The 25,592-nt window shown below is 35.6% G+C and overlaps 3 protein-coding genes across 16 annotated transcripts; 2 read left to right on the top strand and 1 right to left on the bottom strand.

Annotated features, from left to right (window-relative positions):
* The first annotated feature begins 1,972 nt into the window (after positions 1-1,972).
* LOC107269143 (xanthine dehydrogenase 1) lies at positions 1,973-10,437 on the top strand. 3 transcript variants are annotated; one of them, XM_015742686.2, is made up of 24 exons: positions 1,973-2,317; positions 3,769-3,818; positions 4,247-4,427; positions 4,516-4,647; positions 4,798-4,954; positions 5,018-5,219; positions 5,386-5,606; positions 5,689-5,791; positions 5,863-5,990; positions 6,090-6,212; positions 6,298-6,465; positions 6,570-6,851; positions 7,240-7,344; positions 7,411-7,624; positions 7,695-7,878; positions 8,010-8,389; positions 8,506-8,699; positions 8,760-8,918; positions 8,999-9,127; positions 9,202-9,332; positions 9,470-9,722; positions 9,799-9,895; positions 9,979-10,089; positions 10,163-10,437. In XM_015742686.2, exons 1-24 carry the CDS (start codon positions 2,292-2,294, stop codon positions 10,228-10,230), a joined length of 3,798 nt encoding a protein of 1,265 aa, XP_015598172.1. In that variant the 5' UTR covers positions 1,973-2,291; the 3' UTR covers positions 10,231-10,437. The 3 variants fall into 3 exon arrangements, with proteins under 3 accessions (XP_015598172.1, XP_024942171.1, XP_024942172.1); XM_025086404.1 differs by having other exon boundaries at positions 1,978-2,317; positions 4,808-4,954; XM_025086403.1 differs by lacking the exon at positions 3,769-3,818 and having other exon boundaries at positions 1,976-2,317.
* Positions 10,438-10,717: 280 nt separating this feature from the next.
* On the top strand, positions 10,718-20,608 carry LOC107269142 (C-myc promoter-binding protein). Of its 9 annotated transcripts, XM_025086401.1 has the most exons (20): positions 10,718-11,682; positions 11,805-11,895; positions 12,011-12,540; positions 12,604-13,203; positions 13,277-13,863; positions 13,941-14,181; positions 14,248-14,518; positions 14,608-14,699; positions 14,887-15,137; positions 15,208-15,378; positions 15,472-15,600; positions 15,686-15,935; positions 16,020-16,173; positions 16,289-16,492; positions 16,631-16,858; positions 17,171-17,266; positions 17,388-17,635; positions 17,721-17,979; positions 18,050-18,627; positions 18,714-18,850. In XM_025086401.1, the coding sequence occupies exons 3-20, from the start codon at positions 12,210-12,212 to the stop codon at positions 18,848-18,850; spliced, it is 4,827 nt and encodes a 1,608-aa protein (XP_024942169.1). In that variant the 5' UTR covers positions 10,718-11,682; positions 11,805-11,895; positions 12,011-12,209. The 9 variants fall into 9 exon arrangements, with proteins under 9 accessions (XP_024942169.1, XP_024942170.1, XP_015598167.1 ...); XM_025086402.1 differs by lacking the exon at positions 11,805-11,895 and having other exon boundaries at positions 10,718-11,120; XM_015742681.2 differs by lacking the exon at positions 11,805-11,895 and having other exon boundaries at positions 12,176-12,540.
* Positions 20,449-25,041, bottom strand: LOC107269144 (actin-related protein 2). 4 transcript variants are annotated; one of them, XM_015742687.2, is made up of 9 exons: positions 24,906-25,041; positions 24,624-24,812; positions 24,409-24,519; positions 23,904-23,921; positions 22,530-22,609; positions 22,322-22,457; positions 21,856-22,215; positions 21,501-21,779; positions 20,449-21,400 (listed from the first exon to the last, which is right to left on the bottom strand). In XM_015742687.2, exons 2-9 carry the CDS (start codon positions 24,669-24,671, stop codon positions 21,242-21,244), a joined length of 1,191 nt encoding a protein of 396 aa, XP_015598173.1. In that variant the 5' UTR covers positions 24,672-24,812; positions 24,906-25,041; the 3' UTR covers positions 20,449-21,241. The 4 variants fall into 4 exon arrangements, with proteins under 4 accessions (XP_015598173.1, XP_015598174.1, XP_015598175.1 ...); XM_015742688.2 differs by lacking the exon at positions 23,904-23,921 and adding an exon at positions 23,229-23,246; XM_015742689.2 differs by lacking the exon at positions 23,904-23,921.
* Positions 25,042-25,592: the final 551 nt, after the last annotated feature.

Below are 25,592 nucleotides of genomic sequence, written 5' to 3'. Positions count from 1 at the left end.
GGGCGGAGTAGGCAAAGTTTTTGGATAGTAATGAACACCGGAAGAAGACTACCTCCAACCGCAACAACGGCTGGATAGCGAAAATCGTTGACTCCGCATCCATTGTACCATTCAAGGAAGACGGTTATTACGTACGTCCGTACAGAAACGCAGTGATGAAGAAAAAGCTCGTCAAGTCTATGGACTAACAATGCCCGATCACGTTTTCCTTACTTATTATCGAGGACTGTATTTTCAGGCTTTAATGCTATTTTTTTTTCAAAAGACTGCAGGAAGGATACTTTACTATTTTTGTATAAATCTCTAGTAAATCTATAATTTACATTGCGTGTCAGCCTGTCAAAATTAGAACGTTTTTTGCTTCCCATACGAATTGTCAGCTTCTCTATAGTTTGCTTTATGCCTCGACAAATCACATAATTGCATTCATCCTGTTATTTATTCTACTAGATTGACGGATAATTTATATTAGGCAAGATATCACACCAAACATGTATATAATTACACTGGTGTATGGTTCTACCGGAAATTAATAATTTTCTTTTGTGCACAACGTATAAAATTTATCTCCCTCACAGTCGGGAAAGTTCTTTTCATTCGATTAATTTCGAATATCTGAAAATGTCTCGATGATAATTAATTAAGGAGTATGCAATGCCATTTTCGATTATCAACCACTCTCGTCACAATCGTTATGTCTTTTTAACAGGATTTAAAAATCACTATATCCTAAGCAACTATAGATATACATAGTGTATATTAACTCTGAGTGCTATGAGGACATACATATGTATATATATCCGGTAAGCGTTTCAATTTGAAGAGCTTCGCACTCAAAGGGTTAAATATCAATAATTGATGCATTTTAAGGTTAGGCTTACTTACGTCAACTAAATTGTAAAAAGAAGTAATAGTGATAATAAAATCTTATGAAAAGTTTTATAACCATAAATGCTTAATGTGAATTTACAAGACTCCATCAATCACTGGATCAACAAAAAAAAGGAAGATATTCTACACCAACATATGTCGCACATTAATTAGTTTCATACCTGCTACCCGCAGGGTACGTGCATTATCTGTCGGTTCTCGAGCATTAAATCACGAACGTCCCTCTGACGCCATTCCGATCAATTCTATTGGCAAACTGTCAATTTTTGAATTCATTGTACCGAAAATTTCTAATGTTGTAAACTTTTCCTCAATTGATACTAACTGAATCCAAACCGCTTTCACATTAGAGTGTCAATTACAAAAGATACTGATTTACTGTTAAACTTCCTCTCCAAGACATAACACTACTAACATAGCGAGGATCGTATGCAATATAGGAGGCATACAGATTTGCCTCAAGATACAATTATATGACGCATGGGCCACATGAAAACACCATTACCCTCGCGAATTTAATTTGAATATATACTGTGGACAGGCATCACATACTAACTATCGTGAAACATTCGTTCACGGTGAAGCATCCTTTATTGACCCGTTTTTATGCATCATTTGTTTTTTTCACCCATTTATTACTTATAAGTACTACCTTATTTATTCTGATGACTCTTCAAACATTTTGCAGGAAATGTAAGCCACTGTGAGCAGTCGATGGTAGTTTGACAAAATTAATTCTATGCATCTGGGCATGTGCAATGCATACTTGACGGTGTTGAAAGGAACATTCATGAATTGACATGCCCGAGTCAAAAGCAATTTGCAGTTCACGTTCAAAGTCCAGCACTGAAAACGTTCTCCTTAGAGTTCCAGTAAAGTCTTTGTGAATGCGTTAGATTTATAAATTACGCTTCCTTATTGCGGATGCACGTCCGTAAGAACCCGTACCGAGAATAGCGACAGTGTGACATCTCGCGGTCGACTGCAAAAGATCGTTTCGAAGAGCGATGTTTCGGGGAAATGATGGTCGAAAAAATAACGATTCGAGAATATGACTTTTCGATAATGTCAAGATTCGGCAATGTAGTGATTTGGTTAAATATCGTTTGGCTGAATATACATATGACAAAATGATTATTCGGATCAGATGATATGGACCTACTCCCTATAGTAGGAGAAGCTGCTAGCTCTGCTATAAAGACGAGTGGAGATCGCGTGTGAAAGAGTTTCGATTCAACCGGCGACTGGACTCGTCGGCCGTTGCGACAGTCTCACTTGCCCATCGAGAACATTAATTTCTACGCAAAAATACAAACAGTGTTATAACGTTGAAATCTAATTGATCTATGTATTGTTCAGAGTATCAATTTTCTATTTTACAACCACAAATTGCGTGAAGAATGAGTCTACTTGCGTGTCACGAAAGGTAAGTTTCTTTGTAGAAAAGACATGAAAGTACTCAACAATTACAAAGAAAATAGATTCTTTGTGCTAATAGTTTATCGAGATACACTCAAATTTCTCCTACCATGACTATTGCACCTGTGTAACATTCTTTAGATAAGATTAATAACCCTGCAGTATAGTTACCTATTCTGAACTGACTAACGGTATTTGGAACGAGGTAAATAGCATGCAGTTTATCATAAAATTGTATCAGAAATCGGTACCCAATTCTAGTAAAAAGCCACTTTGGCCAACTCTGTGTTGCTCTTTAAAAATCATATAGAAGACCGTCTTACGTTTTTGGTGTATTATCATCCATGATAACTTTTTTTTTAATCAAGGCGGCCGTTATCGTTCTTTTACGTGTTATGCCGTGGCGATCTCAATACAACATACAAGATTCCATCACTATGACTTCACGAACGGATTTTGTTAATTAAAGAACCAGTGTAGAATAGACAATCATATTTTATTCTCTAGAGAACCTTTTCTTATGTTATGTTATGTTTTTTAAATAAGGTAAACTTAGTCTAACGGGAACGAGGAAGTTTTGACAGGAAGAGAGAGTTTTTTGTGTAATTGGAAAATTCCTATTTTAAAAATGCAGGAAACAAGAGATTGTATGTTTTTAGGATTAAGGATAGTTTTATAATAGGAAAAAGTAGGAAATTTCCAGGGTAAAGGTTCCTTAATGGCTATATTATAATAGAGGGGCATAACAGTGTTACTTCAATTCCACATTATATCTCACTGGACTGAAGTAGAAAGGATTCAAGAGACGCTTTTACGTCATAACTCTTAAGAACCTGATCCTAGAAAATCATACTGATCTCAACTAATCTATACATAACCATTGCCTAAATTCTTTGCTCGTTCATTTACATATTATAATAAAGGATAAACTTACTTAACAGCAATTGTCTTGATTCTGTAATCATTCATTCGAAACGTCACTATTGCTATTTACAATACGTCCTATGGCATCCGGTTTTTCTAACTCATTGTCAGCTGATGTTGTTGCCTCTCCTATTATACCACAAAGTACACTGTCAGTCTCTTTTACTATGATTTCTATACAACGAACACATACTATTAAACAAATTAACGAAGCCATCGCTCTGTAGTGCTTAATTAAATTCTAGTAACACGCTTCAATAGATTTACTTTCAGAAATGTTAAGACATTACGTAGAATTTTTGCTGCGTTACGTAAAATCAAATCCTATGGAACGATATGTTTACTGTATAACAAATGAAATTATATTTTGAATAATATATTTGCATTTAAAGATAAACTATTAATGTAGCACTTTCTACTATCCGTTATTACGCAATGAATAAATATTTTTAATCCGGTGTGCTGCTTAAGGAGATAGAGTCTAATTAAATAAATTTATTATTTTCACATTAATCAACGTTTTATCCGTTGCAGTGGACCAAAAAATACCGTCGAATTCACTATCAATGGAGTACCATATACAGGTATGTGATTAGTGCTCGTTTAGCATAAAATTATACTGGTTTAACGAAGACGTGATACACGCACACGTATAGTACCTACCTCGTTAATGTATGTAGCAGTCAAAGGTTATGTTATATAAATCGTGATCTCATTATTCATATTGGTTTAAGAATATAAGGAGTTTCTTCTTTCTTAAATATAGTTCTTAACGTTGTTACGTTATTTGATGATCCTCGTTATATGCATGAAGTAGTTCCTTGGCTATTATACTGATAAAACAAATTATAGATATACGTCTAATGAGAACTTGTTGACATGCAACAGTATATACGTTATTAATTGTGTAAAAATCAAAACCATCCTACCGCGTTCTATGAGGCTTTGAAATTTGAACAGAAATGTAATTTATGTAATAGTTTTGAAAAATTTTGTTATTGCTTTTTTTCAGTTTCCAAAGATATTACCCCGGGAACATCTCTAAATTTATTCATACGGGACTATGCAAATCTCAGGGGTACGAAATTCATGTGCCTCGAAGGAGGATGCGGCGCGTGCATTGTTTCAGCTGAAATAAATGGAGAAGAATTGGCGGTGAATTCGTGCTTGGTACCAATTCTTATTTGCAATGGGTAAAGTAATTTTCTTTTTGCGAGGACAAATATGAACAATGCATATACGACTAATTCGATTATTTGTTTGTTTGTTTAACGCGCGTAGGTGGAAAATTAAAACTGTTGAAGGGATCGGTAATAAAAAAGATGGTTATCATCCAATTCAAGCTAAGTTGGCACACATGAATGGTTCACAATGCGGATTTTGTTCCCCAGGAATGGTTATGAACATGTACAGGTATGTTTCATGCAAACTTATGTTATGGACTAATAAGCTGTACATTAAATATTTCAATTAGAAAAATTAAAGTTAAAAATAATCTTAATCCGCTTGAAAAGTAACTTTCGATTGGATAAAAGTAATAATTATATTGAGGAATTGGATCAGTCTTTTGCAGAACAAAAAATTGACTATGAAGGAAATTGAAAATTCCTTTGGGGGCAACATTTGCCGTTGCACTGGTTACAGACCGATTTTGGATGCCTTTAAAACGTTTGCATCGGATGCAGATCCAAAATTGACACAAAAGATTCAGGATATTGAGGTAATCATATAATTGTTAAGTTTTTGGTTTGTCGTTGTTGTACATCAATTGTTGTTCTTTCAGGAATTATATAATATTCGAACTTGCCCGAAATCTGGAAAACCATGCGGTGGTAGTTGCGCAAAAACAGAAGATACAACAGATGTAAAAATACAATTGAAAAATGCCTTGTTCTATAAAGTACACTCGATTGAATCGTTGTTTGATATTTTTTCCAAGAATGCCAAAGCAACTTATGTTCTTAACGGAGGCAATACTTCTCATGGTAAGGCGAAAATATTTCAAAAGACTAAATAACGAATTAGACAAATTTGCAATCATTTGTAAAATTAGCCAATAAAGAAAAATGCTTCCTGCATGTCCAATTTGTAAATTGCGACTTACACATTATGTATTCTTTGATACAAACTCAGTCTTTTTATTTACTGTAGGTGTTTACCGGATGGATAAACCGGATATTTACATAGACGTAAACGACGTTCCTGATTTACGACGTATCGAGAAAAATGACAATTTCATGGTTCTCGGGGCGAACGTTACACTGACAGCAGCGATGGATGCTTTTAAGAAATATTCAAGCGAAAATGGGTTTGAATATTTGCGACATTTGGCTAAGCATATCGATTTAATTGCCTCTGTATCCGTGCGGAATGTCAGTAATATGTATATAAAAAATAATATATATAAAATATATTTTATAAGCCTGCAGAATAATATCAGAATACTCTTTTCAGATTGGTACTCTTGCTGGTAATTTAATGATAAAACACACGCATCACGAGTTCCCTTCAGATTTATTTCTAATTCTTGAAACAGTAGGAGCGCAATTACATATTCGTAAGTAATAACTCCAAACCACCTCTATACAAATAGCAAGAAATATAATCAAGACTTCTACTTATTTTTAGTCGAAGATCCTTCAAAAAAGACCAGCACGGCATTAATGGACTTTTTGCATTTAGATATGAAGCATAAAATTATTTACAGTATCTTACTTCCGTCATTAAGTAAGGACTATGAATTCCGATCGTATAAGGTATGTCTAAGTATAAACGATTATACACTAAGATGCTAAGTACAAACTAATTTCTTTATTACACCTACTATAATCATATGTCTTCTCATAACGTATAAGATAATGCCCAGAACTCAGAACGCCCATGCTCACGTAAACGCTGGTTTCCTCTTCAAATTGGATGGTACTGGAAAAGTGATGGAGAAGCCCAACATAATACTCGGCGGTATTAAGCATGATTTTGTAAGTATCAATTCTTTTCTTACTCCTAAATCAAGGCGTGAAACTTAAAAAAAAAAAAAAAGTAAATAAAATGTTTTCTTTGCAGTTGCACGCCTCGAATACGGAGAAATATCTTGTTGGAAAATCTGTTCTGGATAAAGAAGTTTTCAAAGGTGCTGTTGAGACGTTGCACTCTGAGTTAAATCCCGATCACGTACTTCCGGACTACTCAGCCGACTTTCGAAAAACTCTCGCCGAGGGTCTATTTTACAAGGTACGAAGAACTATTCTTTACCTACATCACGAGCCGTAAGCGATCTACAATCTTTTCCTTTGGCTGAAATAAAATTAGACTTTTAATATAAAATTTGTTCGCAGTTTGTACTTGGCATCAGACCGGAAAATGTGGACGTTAAATTACGCAGTGGTGGTGTCCTTCTTGAGCGTGAACTTTCATCAGGAAAACAAGATTTTGATACAGACAAAAATCTCTGGCCTTTGAATAAGCCAATGCCGAAAATCGAGTCCATATATCAAACTGCTGGAGAAGCTCACTACGTTAACGATCTGCCAGCACAACCCAATGAAGTTTTTTGTGCTTTCGTACTGACGGATGTTCCCAATGGGAAAATCGGAAGCATAGACGCGAAAGCAGCTCTGGTTCGTACTTTTCCAATTTTACTTTCCACTTCGGCTCACGGTGTGCTGCAGGCTCCAACCTATAAACTTGAAATCGAATACTACTCAGAGTCAATATACTGTTACAGTACTGTTACCTAAACTTTCTCTACTTATGTTCCCTAATTGCATTTCCAAACGTCTTTAATTGATACTTTACGCCTTGAGCCAAACTTTGTGCCAAATTACTAAGAAGAATTGAGAAATACGAGTCGAGCCTTTCGCTTGTTTCATTTCAAGTTGAATTCAGCATATTTTATTCTTGAGGAAGCATAACACAAACTATAACTATGTTTATGAAAATAAAATTATTTAAATAAAACGTTTTATTATATATCAAAATTGAATGCTTGTAACTTGAAATTTTCAGGAAAGCGATGGTGTAATCGCATTTTTTTCCGCCAAAGATATTCCTGGAAAGAACGCCTTCATTGTTGCGTCGATTAAGGAACCATATTTGGACGAAGATGAGCTGGTATGTCAAACGAGTGGTTCGCAGTTTTACGTTGACACCAATTATTTACACTGCGTATCTTTTCAGTTATTCGCAGAGGACGTTGTACAGTTCGCTGGACAGCCAGTCGGAGTAATTGTTGCGAAAACCCACGCGCTTGCTAACGAGGCAGTCAAGAAAGTGAAAGTAAATTACACGGAAACGTTAAAGAAAAAGGCAGTGGTAACGATAAAGGATGCTATCGCTTCCGATGAAAAAGGAAGAATTCTTGAGACAGCCAATGTTCCAGCTAAGAAAAAAGGTTTGATACCTTAATAATTACTTATTGACGATTACAGCATAGTAGTATGAATTACATGCGAATCATTTAGGTACTAATATCCAACACGTCATCAAGGGAGAATTTGAATGTTCTGGACAATATCACTACACTATGGAAACTCAGAGTTGCGTATGCATTCCGGTGGAAGATGGTATGGATGTTTATCCAGCTTCACAATGGATGGACCTTACACAGATGTCAATAGCAACTTGCCTTAACGTACAGGCCAATAGGTAAATGCTGATTCACAAGTATTTTATTGTCTTAAAGACTCCATAAAAAGTCACATAATAATTGAAAAGAAACATAATAAGAAATATCCTTGTTTATCTAAGCTAAAGTTAATATATAATTTTACTCGTAGCATCAATATTCAAGTGAGACGATTAGGCGGCGGATACGGCTCAAAAATTTCAAGAGCAACACAAGTCGCTTGCGCTTGTGCTCTAGTTTGTCACAAGTTAAATCGTCCAGCACGCTTCGTAATGTCGATTGAGAGTAACATGCAGGCAATCGGAAAACGATGTTCCACTCGGCAGGAATATGAAGTCGGTGTGGATGATAACGGAAAGATTCAGTACTTGAATTCGACACAGTGGAGCAACGCGGGTTCTTCGTTCAATGAACCTCTTGGGCCAGTCATTATACATCACTTTTATAGCTGTTATGACCCCACCACTTGGAGTTGTGTGGGCAACGAGGCTAAGACAGATTTACCGGCCAATACTTACTGCCGAGCACCGGGTAATTGGAAAACTTTTATAATGCTGCTTTATTCAAAGAGAAACACGGACATATAAACTATAATGAAATAAAGGATAAGATGCTCGAGGGGTTTTGAGGTTCTCTTCATTCATTAGGTTCTACTGAAGCTATAAGCATGGCGGAGAATATGATGGAGCACATAGCTAGAGCCGTTGGCAAGGATCCCGTGGAGGTCCGTTTGATCAACATGAATGAGAAGGATGGAACAGTGTTAAAACCATTGATAGAGGATTTAAAAAAGTCTTCCGATTTTGATGCGCGCAAAAGAGCTGTCGATACTTTCAATAAGGTAATTTTACTCTTAGCTCTTAATTATACGAGTATATTTGTTTTTGAATTTTATAAAAAGGAAAATCGCTGGAAGAAAAAAGGCATTTCTCTGATACCCATGAAGTATCCATTACTTTTCTGGGGAAATTTCAATGCACTTGTTTCCGTTTATGCACGCGATGGTACAGTATCTGTTACTCATGGCGGAATAGAATGCGGTCAAGGGATTCATACTAAGGTGACGTAAAGCGTTTTTAAGAACATGAAACTATGTATTGAGATTTATTATTTATTATGAACATGTATATGGAACTTAAGATAGCGCAACTCGCTGCTCATATACTGGGAATAGATGTGGAAATGGTATCGGTAAAACCTAGCAACAATTTAACGTCGCCAAACAATTCCGTAACTGGAGGCAGCATTACAAGTGAATCCTGTGCATACGTAAGACGTGTTGAATAACATCCCATTTGTATGTGCGTTAAAGGTCACATCTAAAACTGCTTTCTTTACTGCAGGCTACTATGAAAGCGTGTAAGGAAATTCTGAAGAGGCTAGAACCCATTAGAAAAGAAATGAATAATCCAACTTGGAAAGAGCTGGTCTTGGCAGCACATTTGAAAGATGTTGATTTGTGCAGCCGCTTCATGTACGTCTCTATTGCATATCTGCGAAGTTTCATTTCCTTTTAATACATTAACGGAACATTGAAAATCAATATCTAAACATACCACCTTTACATTAACACAAGTAGCATTGATCTTAAGAAGGATTTTGACCCTGCAGGTTCTCCGTTACAGACGAAGTGAAACCTTATTCTATTTATGGAGTGACTGTTGCCGAGGTGGAGGTCGACATGTTGACTGGACAGCATATTTTACAAAGAGTTGATTTACTTGAGGATGCAGGTATCAGTATGAATCCAGAAATCGACCTTGGTCAAGTGGAAGGAGCATTTATTATGGGAGTTGGGTACTGGACCTCGGAGGAATTGATTTATAACCCTGAAACCGCAGTTCTCACAAATTACAGAACTTGGGTACGTACAACCGAGGCATTTTCTTACATACTATATCCTACATATGAATGTACTGTACATGATAGTTTCTTCTCAGAATTACAAACCACCCGGTGCCAAGGACATTCCTGTAGATTTTCGAGTTAGCTTTCGTAGAAACGCTCCGAATCTAATAGGCATACTTCGATCCAAAGGTACTTATATTTAGAATTATTTAATTTGTATTTATTAATAGTAATATACTTTTTATATAATATCTTATTTAAAAAATGTGCAGCAACCGGCGAACCTCCTCTGTGTATGAGCTGCTCCGTTCTGTTTGCAATTCGCGCAGCTTTGAATTCAGCTAGAGCTGACGCTGGTAATACAGATGCCTGGTATAACTTACGTAAGTTAATGCACCCAATATTATCGATATGTTATGAACAAATTTTGCATTAATATCGTTTCAATTGCCGTAGATGGACCAGCCACCACTGAGAAAATTCTTATGAATAGTCTTACAAGTATAGACAAAATGGTATTTTGAAGACTGTTCTTCTTATATAAAATGTCAAATACGAATGATGCATAGTTCGAATAGCATAATACAATTATATTTAGATATCGAAGCAGTTCCACCGAAATTGCAAAGGGTAACAATGTTTTATATTATTAATGCACTGACGGGTAAAGGTGCTGGTAATAAGTCCAGTGATTACATAATGCAAAACAATAAAAAGTGTTACACAAATCAGTTACGTCGCTTAAAGAGTATAATACGTAAATCCTCTACCTTAATATTAAAAGAGATTTGTATTGATCAAGGAAAGTTTCTATCAATCTACAGAAAAAAAGTTCGAAATATTAAATCCGAACGTAACGTAAATAATGTATTGTACTTATTATAAATATGCGTGATTATTGCTTATTTAATTCTATTAAAACTATGTATGATCGTAAGCTTAGTTTGTATACCTACACATCATCTGATATATAGTATATGGCACAAGTCTTTTACTTCTTTTTGAAATATACCAGGCGATGGATAAAAAACGCTGTGTTCTGAATTATAGTATACAAAAAAATTGAACTTTGGAAAGAAGAACATTTTCAGTATATTGGTCCATCTAACAAATATAACTTTTGAGCAACTGGTTGCATGAGTTACACATGCTTCAAAAAAAAAAGTATTTAGAAACGATATTAGTAAAAAATACATTTATCGATAAAGGATTTTTATAGGGTTGAAAGTAAAAGTTGAAATTATTCAATGTAATACTGTGGTGTGGTAAATGAAATGATTGGCAATGTATCAGATCTTTTTTAAATCAAACTAGCCTTCGACAGCCATTTTTCCGCCCAGTAAATATGGCCGTCTAAGCAACAAGAATTTTTCTATTATTTTTACCTGGAGTACATATTGTCATTCTAGAAAAAGTGAATTAAGTATAATTTAATGCGCTTACAAAAGCGTTGAATAACCCACTCCCAATACCAGTATGCCCTACATTACTTATGTCGTCATGGGGTAAAATTAATTTGACGACGTTTCATGGCGTGTGACATATAACCTAACGTTTTATCCTCCGAGCTTCTTATGAACAAACTCTTTATATTAATTATCTATATGTGCAATTCGAAGAAACAATCACTGTTTATTAATATCTGAGATATCATGTTTCTTGTGAAGTGATACGCGTGCCTAGAGTATTTATACGACCGCCTTTTTATTATTATTTACTAATCTCATGCCTACATGTAGTTCGAGAATACAATATAGTTTCGTATAAAAACATTTATAAATAATGTCCGCAGATTATAAATACGCTATAATTAATCCTTCATTCAATTAATCGATGACACGTTCGTTTTGACACACAACTTAATGTGATGTTGATTCTTTATAAAACCATTCCTTATTGTAAAGAATAATTATTACCACTTTTGGGACTAATTGAAGTTTACTTGAGAACAAGAATTATGCAAAATTGAGCTGAAGGTATTTGATAGCTAAGTGTATAAAATTATGTACTTAGTCATATTATACATTACTGTAATACAGAGTATAGCATGGGTGTATCGCTAATTGATTGTGTTTCATGTATTACATACTACGCACAGTTTCAGTGTACCCACATGCATCGATCCCTTTAACTCTAAATCCTTTATGATATTGATAACTATGCTGAATGTAATATATTGCAGTGCAAGTGTAAGTTGGTGAGGTATAGTGCATTTTACTAAATGTATCTCATTGTGCACAGTGAGTGTGTTAAATAGTTACGGAAGATATTTACCTTTTTAATTTTTATCCTTTGATTTTAAAGTTTATACAGAGTTACGTGCCACACCAAATTACATTAAAAGCTTAGACACTTTTAATCAAAGTGCCATGTAACAAAGAGCTTTTAATTGTAACTACCTTTGTTTAAGTGTTGAAAACTATGCTGAAGTATTTTAGTGTTTATAGAAAAATTCAACACTTTTCTTAGTTTACCAGCTTTTTGTTTGTGATATTACAACGCAATGGATGAAAGGCGTGTTGCTGATTACTTTGTCGTTGCGGGCCTACCAGGCCAGGATGATGACAATTGTGCCCAAGAAGATGATGTATACGATAATTTGGAGGACTGGTATCAAGAAGGAACACATCTTAAGGATATGCATATGGAAGCTCCAATTACAGATTTGGCAGTTATTTTTCCAGCCCTTGGGGAGCAGTGCCCCGAGGGCTATACACTATTGGCATACACGGTATCAGGCATTCCTGCTGACTTAAATCATGGAAGTTTAAGAACTAACGAATGTTACTTATGCTATAGAAGAGGACGAGATAAACCACCCTTAGTCGATATAGGTGAGAAATTAATTGTATTATATTTTTAATAGCGTTATTTATTTTTTCATGACTTTTCTTCAGGTGTTATATATGATGGAAAAGAACGCATAATGCAAGATGCAGAAATGGTAATAGAGACTCCTAACGGATATGTTGCAAATGTAAACAATTCTACGTCGAGAATTTTTGTAACATACAGACGTGCAAGTCCAAAAATGCCTTGCAATTCCCTCGTTGTCACAGACATTTGTGTTATCTTAACAAACAAGGGAGAAAGTGCTCCGCATGCATTCTGTGTCATATCAAAAAATTTAAACAAAGGCATGCTAGGATCCGACGTATTCCTATGTTATAAAAAGTCCATGAATCGTGCCAATCTCATATCGTTCAAGCCAGCAATATTATACAAGTATCCTACCACCGATTACGATAGCTTTGCTTTCCCACACTCGGTAGCTATGTTCTGTTTACCAATGGGTGCAACTATCGAGTGTTGGCCAAAAGTGGCCTGCAAACCAAAACCTGTCTTCTCAACGTTTGTCCTAACAGTCGCGGACGCAGCGCAAAAGATATACGGCTCTGCCATTACTTTTTACGAAGAAGTTACGCCCGAGTCGAACATTCCTATTTCTAAAGAGAATCTTGATATAATTGAACGAACAGAAGAGAATTCGAAGGAAGGTAATGTGAAAATATTAATTTAGCTTCATTAATAACGTTACTATGAAGATACCATAAACGTTAAACTTTTCAGACAAGAATACTATCATCTCAGAAAATAATCTTCAAGAAAAGCCGAGATCTGTAAAGAAATTTGGTATACTAAGTAAGCTCAATCAGACGCAACTGGAAAAATTGCAGTACACGGATCCAACCGAACAATCATTGAATATAAGCAAGTCCATATGCATATTATCACATTGGCCATTTTTTGATACATTTGAGAAGTTTCTGGGTTTTCTCCATAACATGGTTAATGAGAGGCAGCAAAATGTTCCTATAGAAAAGTATATATCGTACTTTCTTTGCGACATACCGTTTCCCAGCCCACAGAGACCAAGAATCCTTGTACAACTCAGTACACATGACAGATTAATTCTAACACAACCGGAAGATCTGGCACTGCCAAGATCGGGTGCAAGTTTTCGGCAACTGCTAATTAATCTCGGCCCAGATAATTGCATGTTGATTTTATTGTTAATACTGACGGAACAAAAAATTCTTGTGCACTCGTTAAGACCAGACGTGCTTACTTCAGTAAGCGAAGCAATTGCTATGATACTATTTCCATTTAAGTGGCAATGCCCATACATACCATTGTGTCCGTTGGGTTTAGCAGAGGTACGTTTTGTTAGAGTTTCATATAAACATTTTCCATTCTATCATAGACGTTTAACATTCAACTTTTATACTATCAGGTTTTGCACGCTCCATTACCTTTCCTGATTGGTGTCGATTCAAGATTCTTTGATTTGTACGATCCTCCATCCGATGTAAACTGTGTCAATTTGGATACCAACAATATAGCGATTTGTGACGATAAAAAGCATTTAAATGTTAAATTGCTGCCTAAGAAAGCAGCCCGAATGTTGAAAAATAAACTCGAGGAGCTTCACATGAAGTTGATCTCCTTGGGAAAGACGTACTCATCCCAAAAAGGTTAGTTTTTTAAACTTTGCTTCATCCAACCGTAGTAGTGGTGCTAATATTAAACTTTTCTTTTAGAACGAGGCGATGAGGACTTCAGCGTGGATAAAGAGTTTCAGCAAAAACGAAAGGAACAAGCTCTGGAACTAGAAATACAAGATGCTTTTCTTCGATTCACTGCGCTTATATTAAAAGGATACCGTACATATTTGTTACCCATTACAAAGGCACCCACTGTGGGATCCACCGATCCAACGAGTTTATTCAACATGCAAGCCTTTTTGAGAAGTCGTGATAAAGCTCACGCCAAATTTTACAGTATGCTTGTGAGAACACAAATGTTCATTAGGTATTTATTTTCTATTTACAGCAATTATTTCTTACGTACTCTGAATATTTCTTAATCTCTCCTATTACTATAAAAATTGAAACGCGTAGATTCATCGAGGAACGAAGTTTTGTCTCGGACATGGACATGGCAGGATTAGCCTTTTTCGACGAATGTACTGAACGAGTTGAAGAAGAAAACGGTATTGATATATTGTGCTCACGATAAACATCAATCATTATTAATAACCCACTTGTAAAGTCTGTCAACGTTACATATGATTGACCTGACTAAAAAGATCAATGATTCAGTCGATACCTTTGCAAGGACGAATGACACCATAGTATATAGTTAAAGAATTTCTAACTCGTTTATTATATTGTTTCTAGTAACGTTATTGGAATTGGATGAATCACAACACAGTGAACGCACTGTATTCATCCCGCCTCCTGAGGCAGGACCAAATCAGCCGCCATTGATATACAAATCGTTTAGGTTGAACCCCAATCTCATGAGACCCCAAAAGACTCTAAGTTTAAAGAATCCAGCCTTGAGTGCCTTTGGTATGGTGCCTGGAAGTCCTATGGCACGCAGGACAAAGCATGAAATTAAAGTTGCCCAAAGAATGGCTCGAAAGCAGGCAAGATACGCGTCCATTATATAAATACATTTTTGTAAATATATTCTACAATTAAACTATTTCATTACAGGCGGCGATGCCAGACAGATGGGGTAGATGTTTATTTTCCACCTGTTATAGTCTTTGGTTTTTACATTTACCAGCTATGCTGCAAGTATCCAATCAGGCCGCCGCAATTTTACATCAGGCATACGAGGTTCTTGTAAAATTACAGAAACTGGGTCTGGATCCGATGGAAGAAGTATGAATACTTGTGTGGATAAAAACAACAAAAAATATATAATTCGATCCCATTTTATAATATGCGTTGTGGTTTTAACAACCATCGTTTCAGGTCTGCTACAGAGCAATGATGCAACTTTGCGGTGTTTATTCGCAACCCGTGTTAGCCGTTAAATTACTTTTCCATATGAAGCGCAGTGGTGTTCAACCTAACGCGTTAACATATGGGTTTTATAATAAGGTACATTCCCTGCCGTTAAATAATTTAAAGAATAATCACTATGTCAAGTGTAATCGTCTACAATAACTGTGATCGATTTATTTAGGCTGTCTTGGAGGCAACATGGCCCTCAGACATGACAAACTCGAGTCAATTAATGTGGAACAAATTACGAAACGTAATCTTGGGCGCCGCATTATTTAAGAAGGCAGGGAAAAGGAGTGCCAGAAGAAGACTCTGTTCCAATGCCGATCTTCTGAGCAGCGATGGAAAGGGTCAGGGTCTGGAACATGCTATATCGAGATCGAGCTTGGATAGCGCTCATTCACAAGACACAGAAGCAGCTCGCAGTGATTGTATATAATTTGTTTTCCTTACGCTAGATGCATCATTCAATACAACAATAACTAATATCAATAAACTTTCTCTTATTTTACCAGCGTTGAAAGGCAGCTCTGTCCCTGACTTACCCGCGTTTGGATTAGACGAAATGAAAAAGAAGTTTCTTCGACAAAATAGTATAGTGAAAGATCAAGGAGCTCTAAGTACATCAGAACCAGAAGCACTTGATCAATCTCCCCACAATAACCCACGGTATTAATATCATCCGTTCTTAGTTATTTGATTTCATTACTGCCAAACTATGTTAACAACGTTGTGAAAATTGCATGCAACCTTCCTAACAAGATATTCTAATTTAATTCGACAGGATGTCGCGCAACGTGGAATCGCCATTAAAAAGTCCTGTCCGTACCCCTGTAACAGAAAATGATCCGTTAGGAGCTTTAATCAATGATGACACTCCAGTTGTGTCGCCGTCTGAAGAGAATGACTCAAACTGCTCCACGAGTACCTTGACAGTCCTGAATAACACCATCGACGAGCGACCTGGTGGACCCCTTCTATTCAGAAGGTTGCCTTACTATTGATATTATTATAAGCTTTTTCTAATGTTAATTATATTTGCATGCTGCACAGAAACAGTACAAACATACGTATTGGTGCAGCTGCTTGCAAATCCTGAACATTTTATTTCCTTGCATCTCATTAGCAATGTGTTGCCGAGAAGTGCAACGTTTCACCAGGCGGTAGATGAAGCAGGTGCAACTGTTGGAAGTCACCTGCAGAGAAGCGAAACTATGCCTCATTCGGTTGCCCAACAAGGCGAACAAGAGAGGGATCGCGAAAGACTGGAAATCAGCAGCCTTTGGGCACAAAACAAAGACAGTGTCGCATCAAGCTTATCCAGTTTGGGATCCAGTCTCAAACTCAGCTTTGGGTAAGCAATTATAATATGTTTCTGTTATCGTTAAAGCATTTAACAAACCACCTGACACGTATGAGATTTGTGAGATTGTACAATGATGCATCGTTGCACGTAAAATATTGTTCCATTAATTTTTTTTTAACGATACTGGTTGAGTCTCATAATTTTTTATTCGCTAATAGAAATGCTTTATAGTTTAATATTGCCTCATCCAATCTAGTGTTATTTTTTATCAGAAGCTAGTCAGCGAGAATTACTTTCTGATTTTCCTTTATTTATTATTATTTGCATGTATGTTGAGTCTCTTTTTACATAACAATGTAGACGATATTCCACTGGCAAGCTGGCATTTGTTAAACATAAGGAATTACTATCGTCGAACCAACTTGAATCTCTTAGTCTCGTCTCCAATTACATCAGGTGCGTATGTGAGAATTTCAATTAAGACAAGAACAAAGACAACGTAATAGTATATAGCAATCAATGCAAATTCTGATAATTTGTCAAGTTTGTGTTTGCTATATCATCCATCTGCTTTCAGCCCCTCCAGCTTAACCGGAAAGAAATCTAATGAGCTAATTCTGGGCGGCTTGAACAGTTTGAAATCAGCAGCAACAACGGTAGTGAAGAAATTCGACGAGATAAAAGAAGCAATTTCTGCAACTAGCACACCGATAAAAATGAAAGAACGCGAACAAAGATTAGCATACGGAATTTCTCACGAATCGTTAGATTCACTCACAGACGGATCTCAGCAAGATCGCAACGAGGTGCCTGCCAGAATTTCTGGTAAGTATTGTAGAATGAATATGAAACCGTGATCATGTTCACAATCCGTTATGACTTCCTAACATGGCCGCCAACGCTATTACAGGTGATTTGAGTGTAGATCTGAGTTCGATATACGAACTCGCAGAGTGTCTATATCCAAAAGGTTCTCGAGAGCTGGAGGAACGCCTTGCCATAGAGTTGATCCTCTCTACAGCTAGTAGATGTCATCACTGCGCTGCTGTTTTATACGATGAGGAAATTATGGCTGGCTGGCAACCTGAGGATTCTAATCTGAACACAATTTGTCAGTTCTGTGATAAGGCCACCGTCCCACTTCTGACAGTAACGATACTGGACTACAGGTAAGATATTATAGAAGGCAATATAATAATAACAGTAGAACTAATGATATTTTGTTTATATTTTAATTAGATGCGAAAAAGGCAAACGAGTTAATGATCCTTTGACTGGAGCATTAATTCAGCTCTTAGAAGAACCAAAAGAAATGCCTGAACCCATTACGGTACCGTATCTTAATCCATTAGTACTCCGAAAAGAATTGGAAAATGTATTGAGTCAAGAAGGTGACTTATGTTTAACCAAACACAAGTTCATTGAAGAACATCCAATTGTCTACTGGAATCTTATTTGGTACTTTGAACGAATCAATCTGACCAGTCATCTCCCAGAGTTGTGGCTAAGCAATGACGACGATAAAGAAATCCAAAGTAATACAGGCCTGGTGGGAGTGAGAACAATGTGGGATAACGAGAGGTTACATATGGATCGGTTACCTATGTACATTCAATGGAAAGCTAATAATACAGAAGACAGAACATTGATGCAGTCAGTGATAACGCATGTGCGTCGCAACGATTTGGGGGAACCTATTAAAAAAGTGGCTTTGGAGAGAAGTAAACATCAAGTAGAGGAACAGGTTCCATTTTCTATTTACAGAGACATTCTCTTCTTGGCTTTTACAATACTTGGCAGAGGAAATATTGATCAGGGTACGCATACTGTTGTACAATGAAATTCATATTCTCTGCTCTCAATTCTCATCAAGATATTCTTACAATGTACTTTACTTTTTTAGGGATATTTGATAAAGAATATTATGCCGCGTTAGAAAAATTAACAGAGAACGAAGAGAACTTACTAAGGAGTACGGATGCTCCCCCAACAATGATGGCACTTTACTGTAGACATTACTTTAAGCAGTTAAACGTATAGAAATAATACAAACGATATTTTTTAAACGTCAATCGTTAGACATACTGTGAGCGATACGAATGTCCGTCTCGTAAATAATTGTTAAAAGGTATATCCGACAATTTTTGAAATTTACCTGTATGCTACCATCATAACCCTAGAACGATACACTGGGTGTCACACATATAACACTAAGTGTACCTTTAGTGATCAGATGCAGAAGTGTACCGTTGTAAAGTTAAAATCAGCATACAAGTAAGATCCGAAAGTCCTGATCAAGTAAAATTTCAGAAATACTGTTAAAATAATCGGTCGTTCAAGCGACTATCAATCATGAAACATCACATTCAGTTACGGTTTTTTTCGGATTTTTTGCTCTTTTTTTTAGTATTATTCAACAACAACAATTACTCCCCTCGTCCGTATAATTCTGTCCATTAGTAAGCACTACGTCACAATACATATATTACAGCCACAATGCTGTTGCATTACGAAGACTTAAAAGTAAAGACCTACGGTTCTATGAAATATTATGTTCTCCATCGTCATATATGTAATTGATTCCTCTTTTTTTTTGCAAATTAAATTCGATGGCCATGCACATTCAACTTCTAATCACTAATCAATTTTGCATAGTTGCGTCTAAGAGTACGATGTGGGAAAGCGCTAGGTACCAAAGAACGTGTAGACAGATTTAACGTCTAGTTCTTCTATTCCCTCCAGGTACATATTGTGACCATACGTACCGTTCAGCTTGATCAGTAATCTCATTAGCATGACACGTAATATTGTCACGTCGGTATTAAAGAGACTATCAATGAGGATATTAACTTTTCTATTTAAAAGATTGTCATTGTCTCTAGATGTCGTGTAGGACAATTGAAGTTGTGTTCCTTTTGACATGTGGTATTCTTTCCCTTATACTCTTAGATAGAACAACTATGCCTCTTATGACATGACCAACGTGGTAGGTATTCATTTTTATTATGTCCATAGCCTCAGGTTCTACGATCGGAAAGCATCTAATCTAAAAATGTGAAAACTTATATTCGGGCTGTGGAATATGAAAGTCGTTTCTAATCGTATGCCGTTTCCTTCACAATATCTAATTACTCGAGAACTACGGAGCATTACAAACACTATTATTTCTGTGTTTGGATTCCGATACCAGGTCCAAGGCAAAGTTATATATATATTATATAAGAATATAAAACATTTATTGAAAACGATATATGATCGAATGCCAAAGCAATTAAAGAATTTTCTTCTGTTCTTTCCGATCTTAAAACTCTTCACTTTGGATAGTGCAAACAGATGTATATTCATTCATTATTGTATCGAGGATATATATAAAGTAAGTAAATAAAAAAACAGTTGAGGTATTTTATAAAAATTGTATATTCATTTTTACGAATTCCGTTCATTGCGACTTGTCGTTAATTGTTGAGCGACGCTAGGTAATACAAAAATGTGGCGCGATTGCCAACGAATAAAAGATAGCTTATTTATGGACAAAGAGATAAAAACATCTAAAACGTCCAGAAGTTAAGGATCATAAGTAGTTGGATGTCTTCACAAAATCATGGTGTTGCTGCTACACATTGTGATTACTATTGGAATTGTATTAAGAATTAAATTTATTTTTTCGACCTTAAAATTAAAAATACAAAATTGTCCTAGGCTATATACAGCTGTAAAATAGCTTAATAACACTTTATTGTAAATTGTAACCAGAACTTCATTTAAATTACTGGGAACGTTCATCATTTGGGCCTAGAATTTTCGTATTTTAAATGCACCCTTTTCTTATACTCTCGTTCTCCCCTTCATTCATTAAGTAGGTATAAAAAATCTGATGATGTACAGGTGACAATGGCTAATATTAGATAAAATACATTTAACGGATTATTAATACTCCAACTGTAATAATGTTAATTAAAGACTTGCTGTAGAAAGAGAACACCGTTTTCGAATTAAAAACAAAAAGAACAAGAGTACTCATTCATTTTCACGTCATAACAATAGCCTTAATCTTCAATCAATATTTTATCACTTTCTAACCGTAAATAAAATTGTATCGGCAAAGACAGTTAATGCGAATCCTGGATATCATACGGTCCATTACGACTACGATTGTTCATTTCTATGTGATACATTCAAATCAGTATTTACACTATTATATAAAAATTCGAACATATATTTGCCTAAAAACGGAATAAAATATGACTTTATTCTATCATCAACGAAGTTCATTATAGAATTTTTGAATGCACTTTCGTGATACCCGCGCGCACGATTTCGTGTGAATAGCGCTTGTTGCATGTATCATTTGTAAGCAACACTGATCACTAATTCTATTCAGCATATAGTCTCTTACATTATTCTTTATCCATGTTAATTCCCCTGGTGATTCTAACGTAATTTCTTCAACACATTGAGACCATTTTCTTCATATTCCTCACGAGTGATCCAGAATGAGTCTCTATCCTTAGTGATCTCAGCTAGCACTGCACCTCCCATAAACACCATGTCCTTACGCCGTGGTGAGTCTTCAATTTTTATTTTGAATTTCTGCAATTAATCAGTAAAGCCCAAAGAATCTCAAATTATAATAAAGTTCGCACTCCACATTAGTCTAATAAATAAAAAATATATAGCGGCTCCCACTTACCCCTAACTTAGTCGTGTCGTTTTTAAGTACTCTCTGGAGATACAGCTGTTTTATTTCACGCTCTAATCGAGATGGAAGTCCAGGATACATTGTGCTACCGCCACTCAATACTATGTGCTTATACAATTCGCCTCTCATATCAATGTCAGCAGCCTGAATTGTACTGAATACTAATTCAGCTATTCCCTGCGCTTCTATATTAATTAAATGTGGCTGAAACAGTGCTTCTGGTGCAGCAAATCTTTCCCCACCAACTTTTATAACTCGGCCGTCAGGAAGCTGAGGATTATTTGCAACGATAAGCATAGATCATTGCATAAATTTATAAAACTACAAAATGCATATTCCTACTTACAGTATAGGACTCTACCAAAACGGTGGTCTCTCGTGCCAACTTCTCTTCCGTTTCAATATTATATCCTATGTAGCACAATTTTTCTTTAAGCATTCGCACAGTCTCGAAATCTGCTGAATGATTAAAGGCATAGCCACGTAGTAAAAGAAGCTTGATAAGATACATGGTAATATCACGGCCTGCGATATCCAATCTTCGTGTAAGATGCGTTAGAGCATACTCCCCATATACTGGACAGATGTGGGTTACACCATCGCCTGAGTCTACGACGACCCCGCTGATTAAACCTTGAGCGTACAGGGTAAGGACTGCCTGAATGGCTATATAAGTTCCAGCGAAACCATATTTCTCGAACATCACCTAATGTCATATCATACAATGATAATCACGTTATATAAAATAATGCATACAATTTCATAATGGTTATTGCATTCTTAAGTATTGCTTAAACGATTGTGGTCGTCACCTCGATCATTTTTTCTCGATTCGTTGTTGGATTCATTGGAGGTTCCGTAAGAAGAATTTTGCACTCTCTAGGTGTGATATTCATCTTTTCCTTTCCAAATGTATAGTCCCACACATGGCACATATCCTCCCAGTTCCTGGAAATTGCGACGAGAACATAATGAATTGTCTTTGATGAAAAATATATATTTAATTATTGTAAAACGTACCTAACGATTCCATTTTGCATTGGGTAACTAATTTCCAACATGGAACGAAGTTTACTCGCTTCATCCCCAACCATTAGATCCTATATTAACGATAAATAATTATGTTCATTACAGAAAACACAATGAAGCTACACATGGACTAAGGCACCCTTGTCGTTATAATTGATGAAAAATACTCAATCAACGATACATTCATCTAAACAAAAATAGTAAGTACCTTATTTTAAAAGTTTTTTAATTATTGTAAAAAATATATGTGCCGTGATAGTTGTTACAGGCCATCTGAATTTATAGGACTTATGATGTTATTGCTTTTTTTTTTGTAGTCTGTGTTAACTAAGCCTCATAGCCCTACATTCTTCACTGTGTCGATATTATTGCTTCAAATATCTTTTTAGGAAGAAAATTGATAGTTTAAATCCCATAACACTGATTATTAACTACACTGCTTTTCTGTGTGTTAATGGCAACGTAAATTGTTAACTATAAACATTTGAACCAAATAAAAGCACACTCTTTATTATTGTAACAGCTCTGATCTCCAATACATTTTTCTCATTATCATTTTACATAATAACTTGAGGAAGTTAGTTCACAATCGAAACATGGATTTCTAGTATAAATATATATTGAAAACATGTGCTGATTATGATTAATAATTAATGCGAATATTAATGACATGAAGAACAATAAACTTACAGGCATGTTAAGCACATCCTATGAGAGCAAATGTAAGCATACAAAAATATTAAGTAATATTATTAACTGGAAAAACAGACAGTCATATATGTACACCCAAGTGACAAATGCATGGATAAATATGTTGAAGTTATTTGCAATTTTTGAAAGACCAGAAAATAAAAATTATATGGTTTTAGTTAATTTCATTGAATTTGCAACTGCTTACAACATTGTTTAAATTTCATTGAGAAATTAGTAGGTCAAGCAGATTTCATTAATATATAAGTGCTGTGTAATTGTTACTTATGAAGTTATTATGACAAGAAGTATTATTTATCTATGAAATATTGAACTTTTCATTAGATATGAAGTATCTTAGTTCTAAATTCATGTCAATAATGAGATTTTGTAGTAATATTTATAATTATGATATTGCATGATTCCATCATTATACCAAATTGTAATTAATGAAACTGTTATAGAATTTAAAATGCACTAAACAAAATTTTCTTTAACCAATTTGTGTAATTTCTTTCTAACATAAAGAACTCAGTGGACATCACATAACAAATCAATAATGAAAAACGTTTTTTATTTTTGTATCAACATATAACAAAGCATTCCTGATTTAGTTTACTTAATCAGCATTTAGCACCATTGGCACACTTTAAATAATTTAATAAACTGACTTACACGAACATAAAGTTCTTGCTGAAAATTAAATTATAAAATTAAAAACTAAATAAACTGTAAATATAACTTAACTAATTAAAAATAAGTTACTCAATCAAAAAAGATTAATCATGAACATGGAGAACTTCATGCAGAAGCATCTGTAAGAGAAAAAAGGATTTGCACGGATGTCAATGAAAGTGAAAAGAGAAAAAGATGTTTGTCAGAGTTCTTCACATTCATAAAGAAAATTCAATGCAGTCAGTTCTTTCGAAGTAATGCAAGTATTTTTCAAACTCTAATAGATTATATGTAAGTTATACATGACTCCTGATTCTTTAATGCTTTTCATTCTCCACGTATTCATCACATAAAAGTATTTAAATGTCACTGCCTAAACTGAATCTTCCTAGTACTTAAGGTAACTGAATTTATTCTTAAATCATTTCCTTGATTACGAATAAAACAATAGATAAAATTAGCCTATAACTATCATTTTTAGTATATCAAGCAATATATAAAATACCTTCACATCGATGTCTCCAATCTTATTAACAGCTCTGATAATAGGTCTGCCAACAATTGATGGGAAAATATACTCTGGAAAGTTTGCTCCAGCATATCCACATTTGACAAACTGTGAGGATATAATTAATACCATACGTCAAATATTTACTAAGAAAGAATAGCAACAGAAAGTTTCAATGGGATGTGGTCAAGAAGATAAGCGCATAACCTCACCCCTGTTCCATTGTCACATACGATGACCTTCCGACCCTTGCTATCCATTTTTAAGCTGGGTACTTAAAAAATGTGACTTTTCTTCACAACCCTATCAGTATCACGTCACACACGATCTGACTAATTGCCTTCGTATTCTTATGAGTAAAAGGGCGTCACCGGTGTAAGTCTCCAATGTGAATGATTTTCCTTGACAGAAGACAAGTTACGTTCATTTGTGAGTTACATCAAATTACGTTATCAACACACAGGACAATTAAAACTGAAAAAAAGAGACTTTACAGGCAAGAAAGAAATTGGTCGATAAGTCAATGAAAGTGGCAACCCTCCCATAGATTTATTTAATCAGTCTGAATCTGTCAAGCACAGCGTACGGCTACCACCAGCGATGAGTGAAAATGAATAGGGAGATGCACAACGCTACGGTTTCAGGTGATACCAAAATCATGGCGCTTTATCGTAGCAGCGAGTCTGGAAGTAGGACTTTATGATCATCGCCTCCGTCGACAAAGCGAATACCGTCATAGCCGCGCTAAACGTGAACACGAAAGTGTAGACTCGCGGGCAGAGGTTCTCCGCTACTCACCGCTGGATCCCAAAGCAACCCTTAGAACGCGACCGGAAATTATAGAACTTCTCAAGAAATATTGAAAAAGAGTATTGTTGAAACATTTCTAAGACATTTAAAAAAAAGTGCAGTGCCAACATGACACCCGTGTAGCACCTCAATTTTTACTAAATATTATTGGATCTTGATTTACTTGAGGTTTTCCCCCCTAGTCCTGTGCGCGGCAACCGCGGGACTAGGGGGTTTTCCTCAATAAAAAAAAAAGACGGTCCCCTATGGGGCCTCGGAAGGGTCGTTGCTCCCTCGTGGAGAGGTAGGACCTCACGGAAATGGGCGGGGAAGGGCCCATTTTGCTCCCTTATATTTCCTGCTTTTTCTACTTTTTCCACTAAATCGTAAAT

The sequence above is a fragment of the Cephus cinctus genome, unplaced genomic scaffold, assembly GCF_000341935.2.
Source record: "Cephus cinctus unplaced genomic scaffold, Ccin1 Ccin1_scaffold0607, whole genome shotgun sequence".
NCBI lineage: Eukaryota > Metazoa > Arthropoda > Insecta > Hymenoptera > Cephidae > Cephus > Cephus cinctus.
Note: the sequence above shows the minus strand (reverse complement) of the source record. Positions and strands in the feature narration are given on the sequence as shown.

Coding starts and splice junctions, on each gene's coding strand:
- LOC107269143 (XM_015742686.2), top strand. CDS start 2,292: ATGAGTCTACTTGCGTGTCACGAAAG. Junction 8,700..8,759: donor CTGTCGATACTTTCAATAAG/GTAATTTTACTC, acceptor TTTTATAAAAAG/GAAAATCGCTGGAAGAAAAA. Junction 9,896..9,978: donor AGGCATACTTCGATCCAAAG/GTACTTATATTT, acceptor AAAAATGTGCAG/CAACCGGCGAACCTCCTCTG.
- LOC107269142 (XM_025086398.1), top strand. CDS start 12,210: ATGGATGAAAGGCGTGTTGCTGATTACTTTGTCGTTGCGGGCCTACCA. Junction 15,601..15,685: donor CATATGGGTTTTATAATAAG/GTACATTCCCTG, acceptor CGATTTATTTAG/GCTGTCTTGGAGGCAACATG. Junction 15,936..16,019: donor AGAAGCAGCTCGCAGTGATT/GTATATAATTTG, acceptor TTATTTTACCAG/CGTTGAAAGGCAGCTCTGTC.
- LOC107269144 (XM_015742687.2), bottom strand. CDS start 24,671: ATGGATAGCAAGGGTCGGAAGGTCATCGTATGTGACAATGGAACAGGG. Junction 21,780..21,855: donor TTTTGGTAGAGTCCTATACT/GTAAGTAGGAAT, acceptor AATAATCCTCAG/CTTCCTGACGGCCGAGTTAT. Junction 21,401..21,500: donor ACGACACGACTAAGTTAGGG/GTAAGTGGGAGC, acceptor GATTAATTGCAG/AAATTCAAAATAAAAATTGA.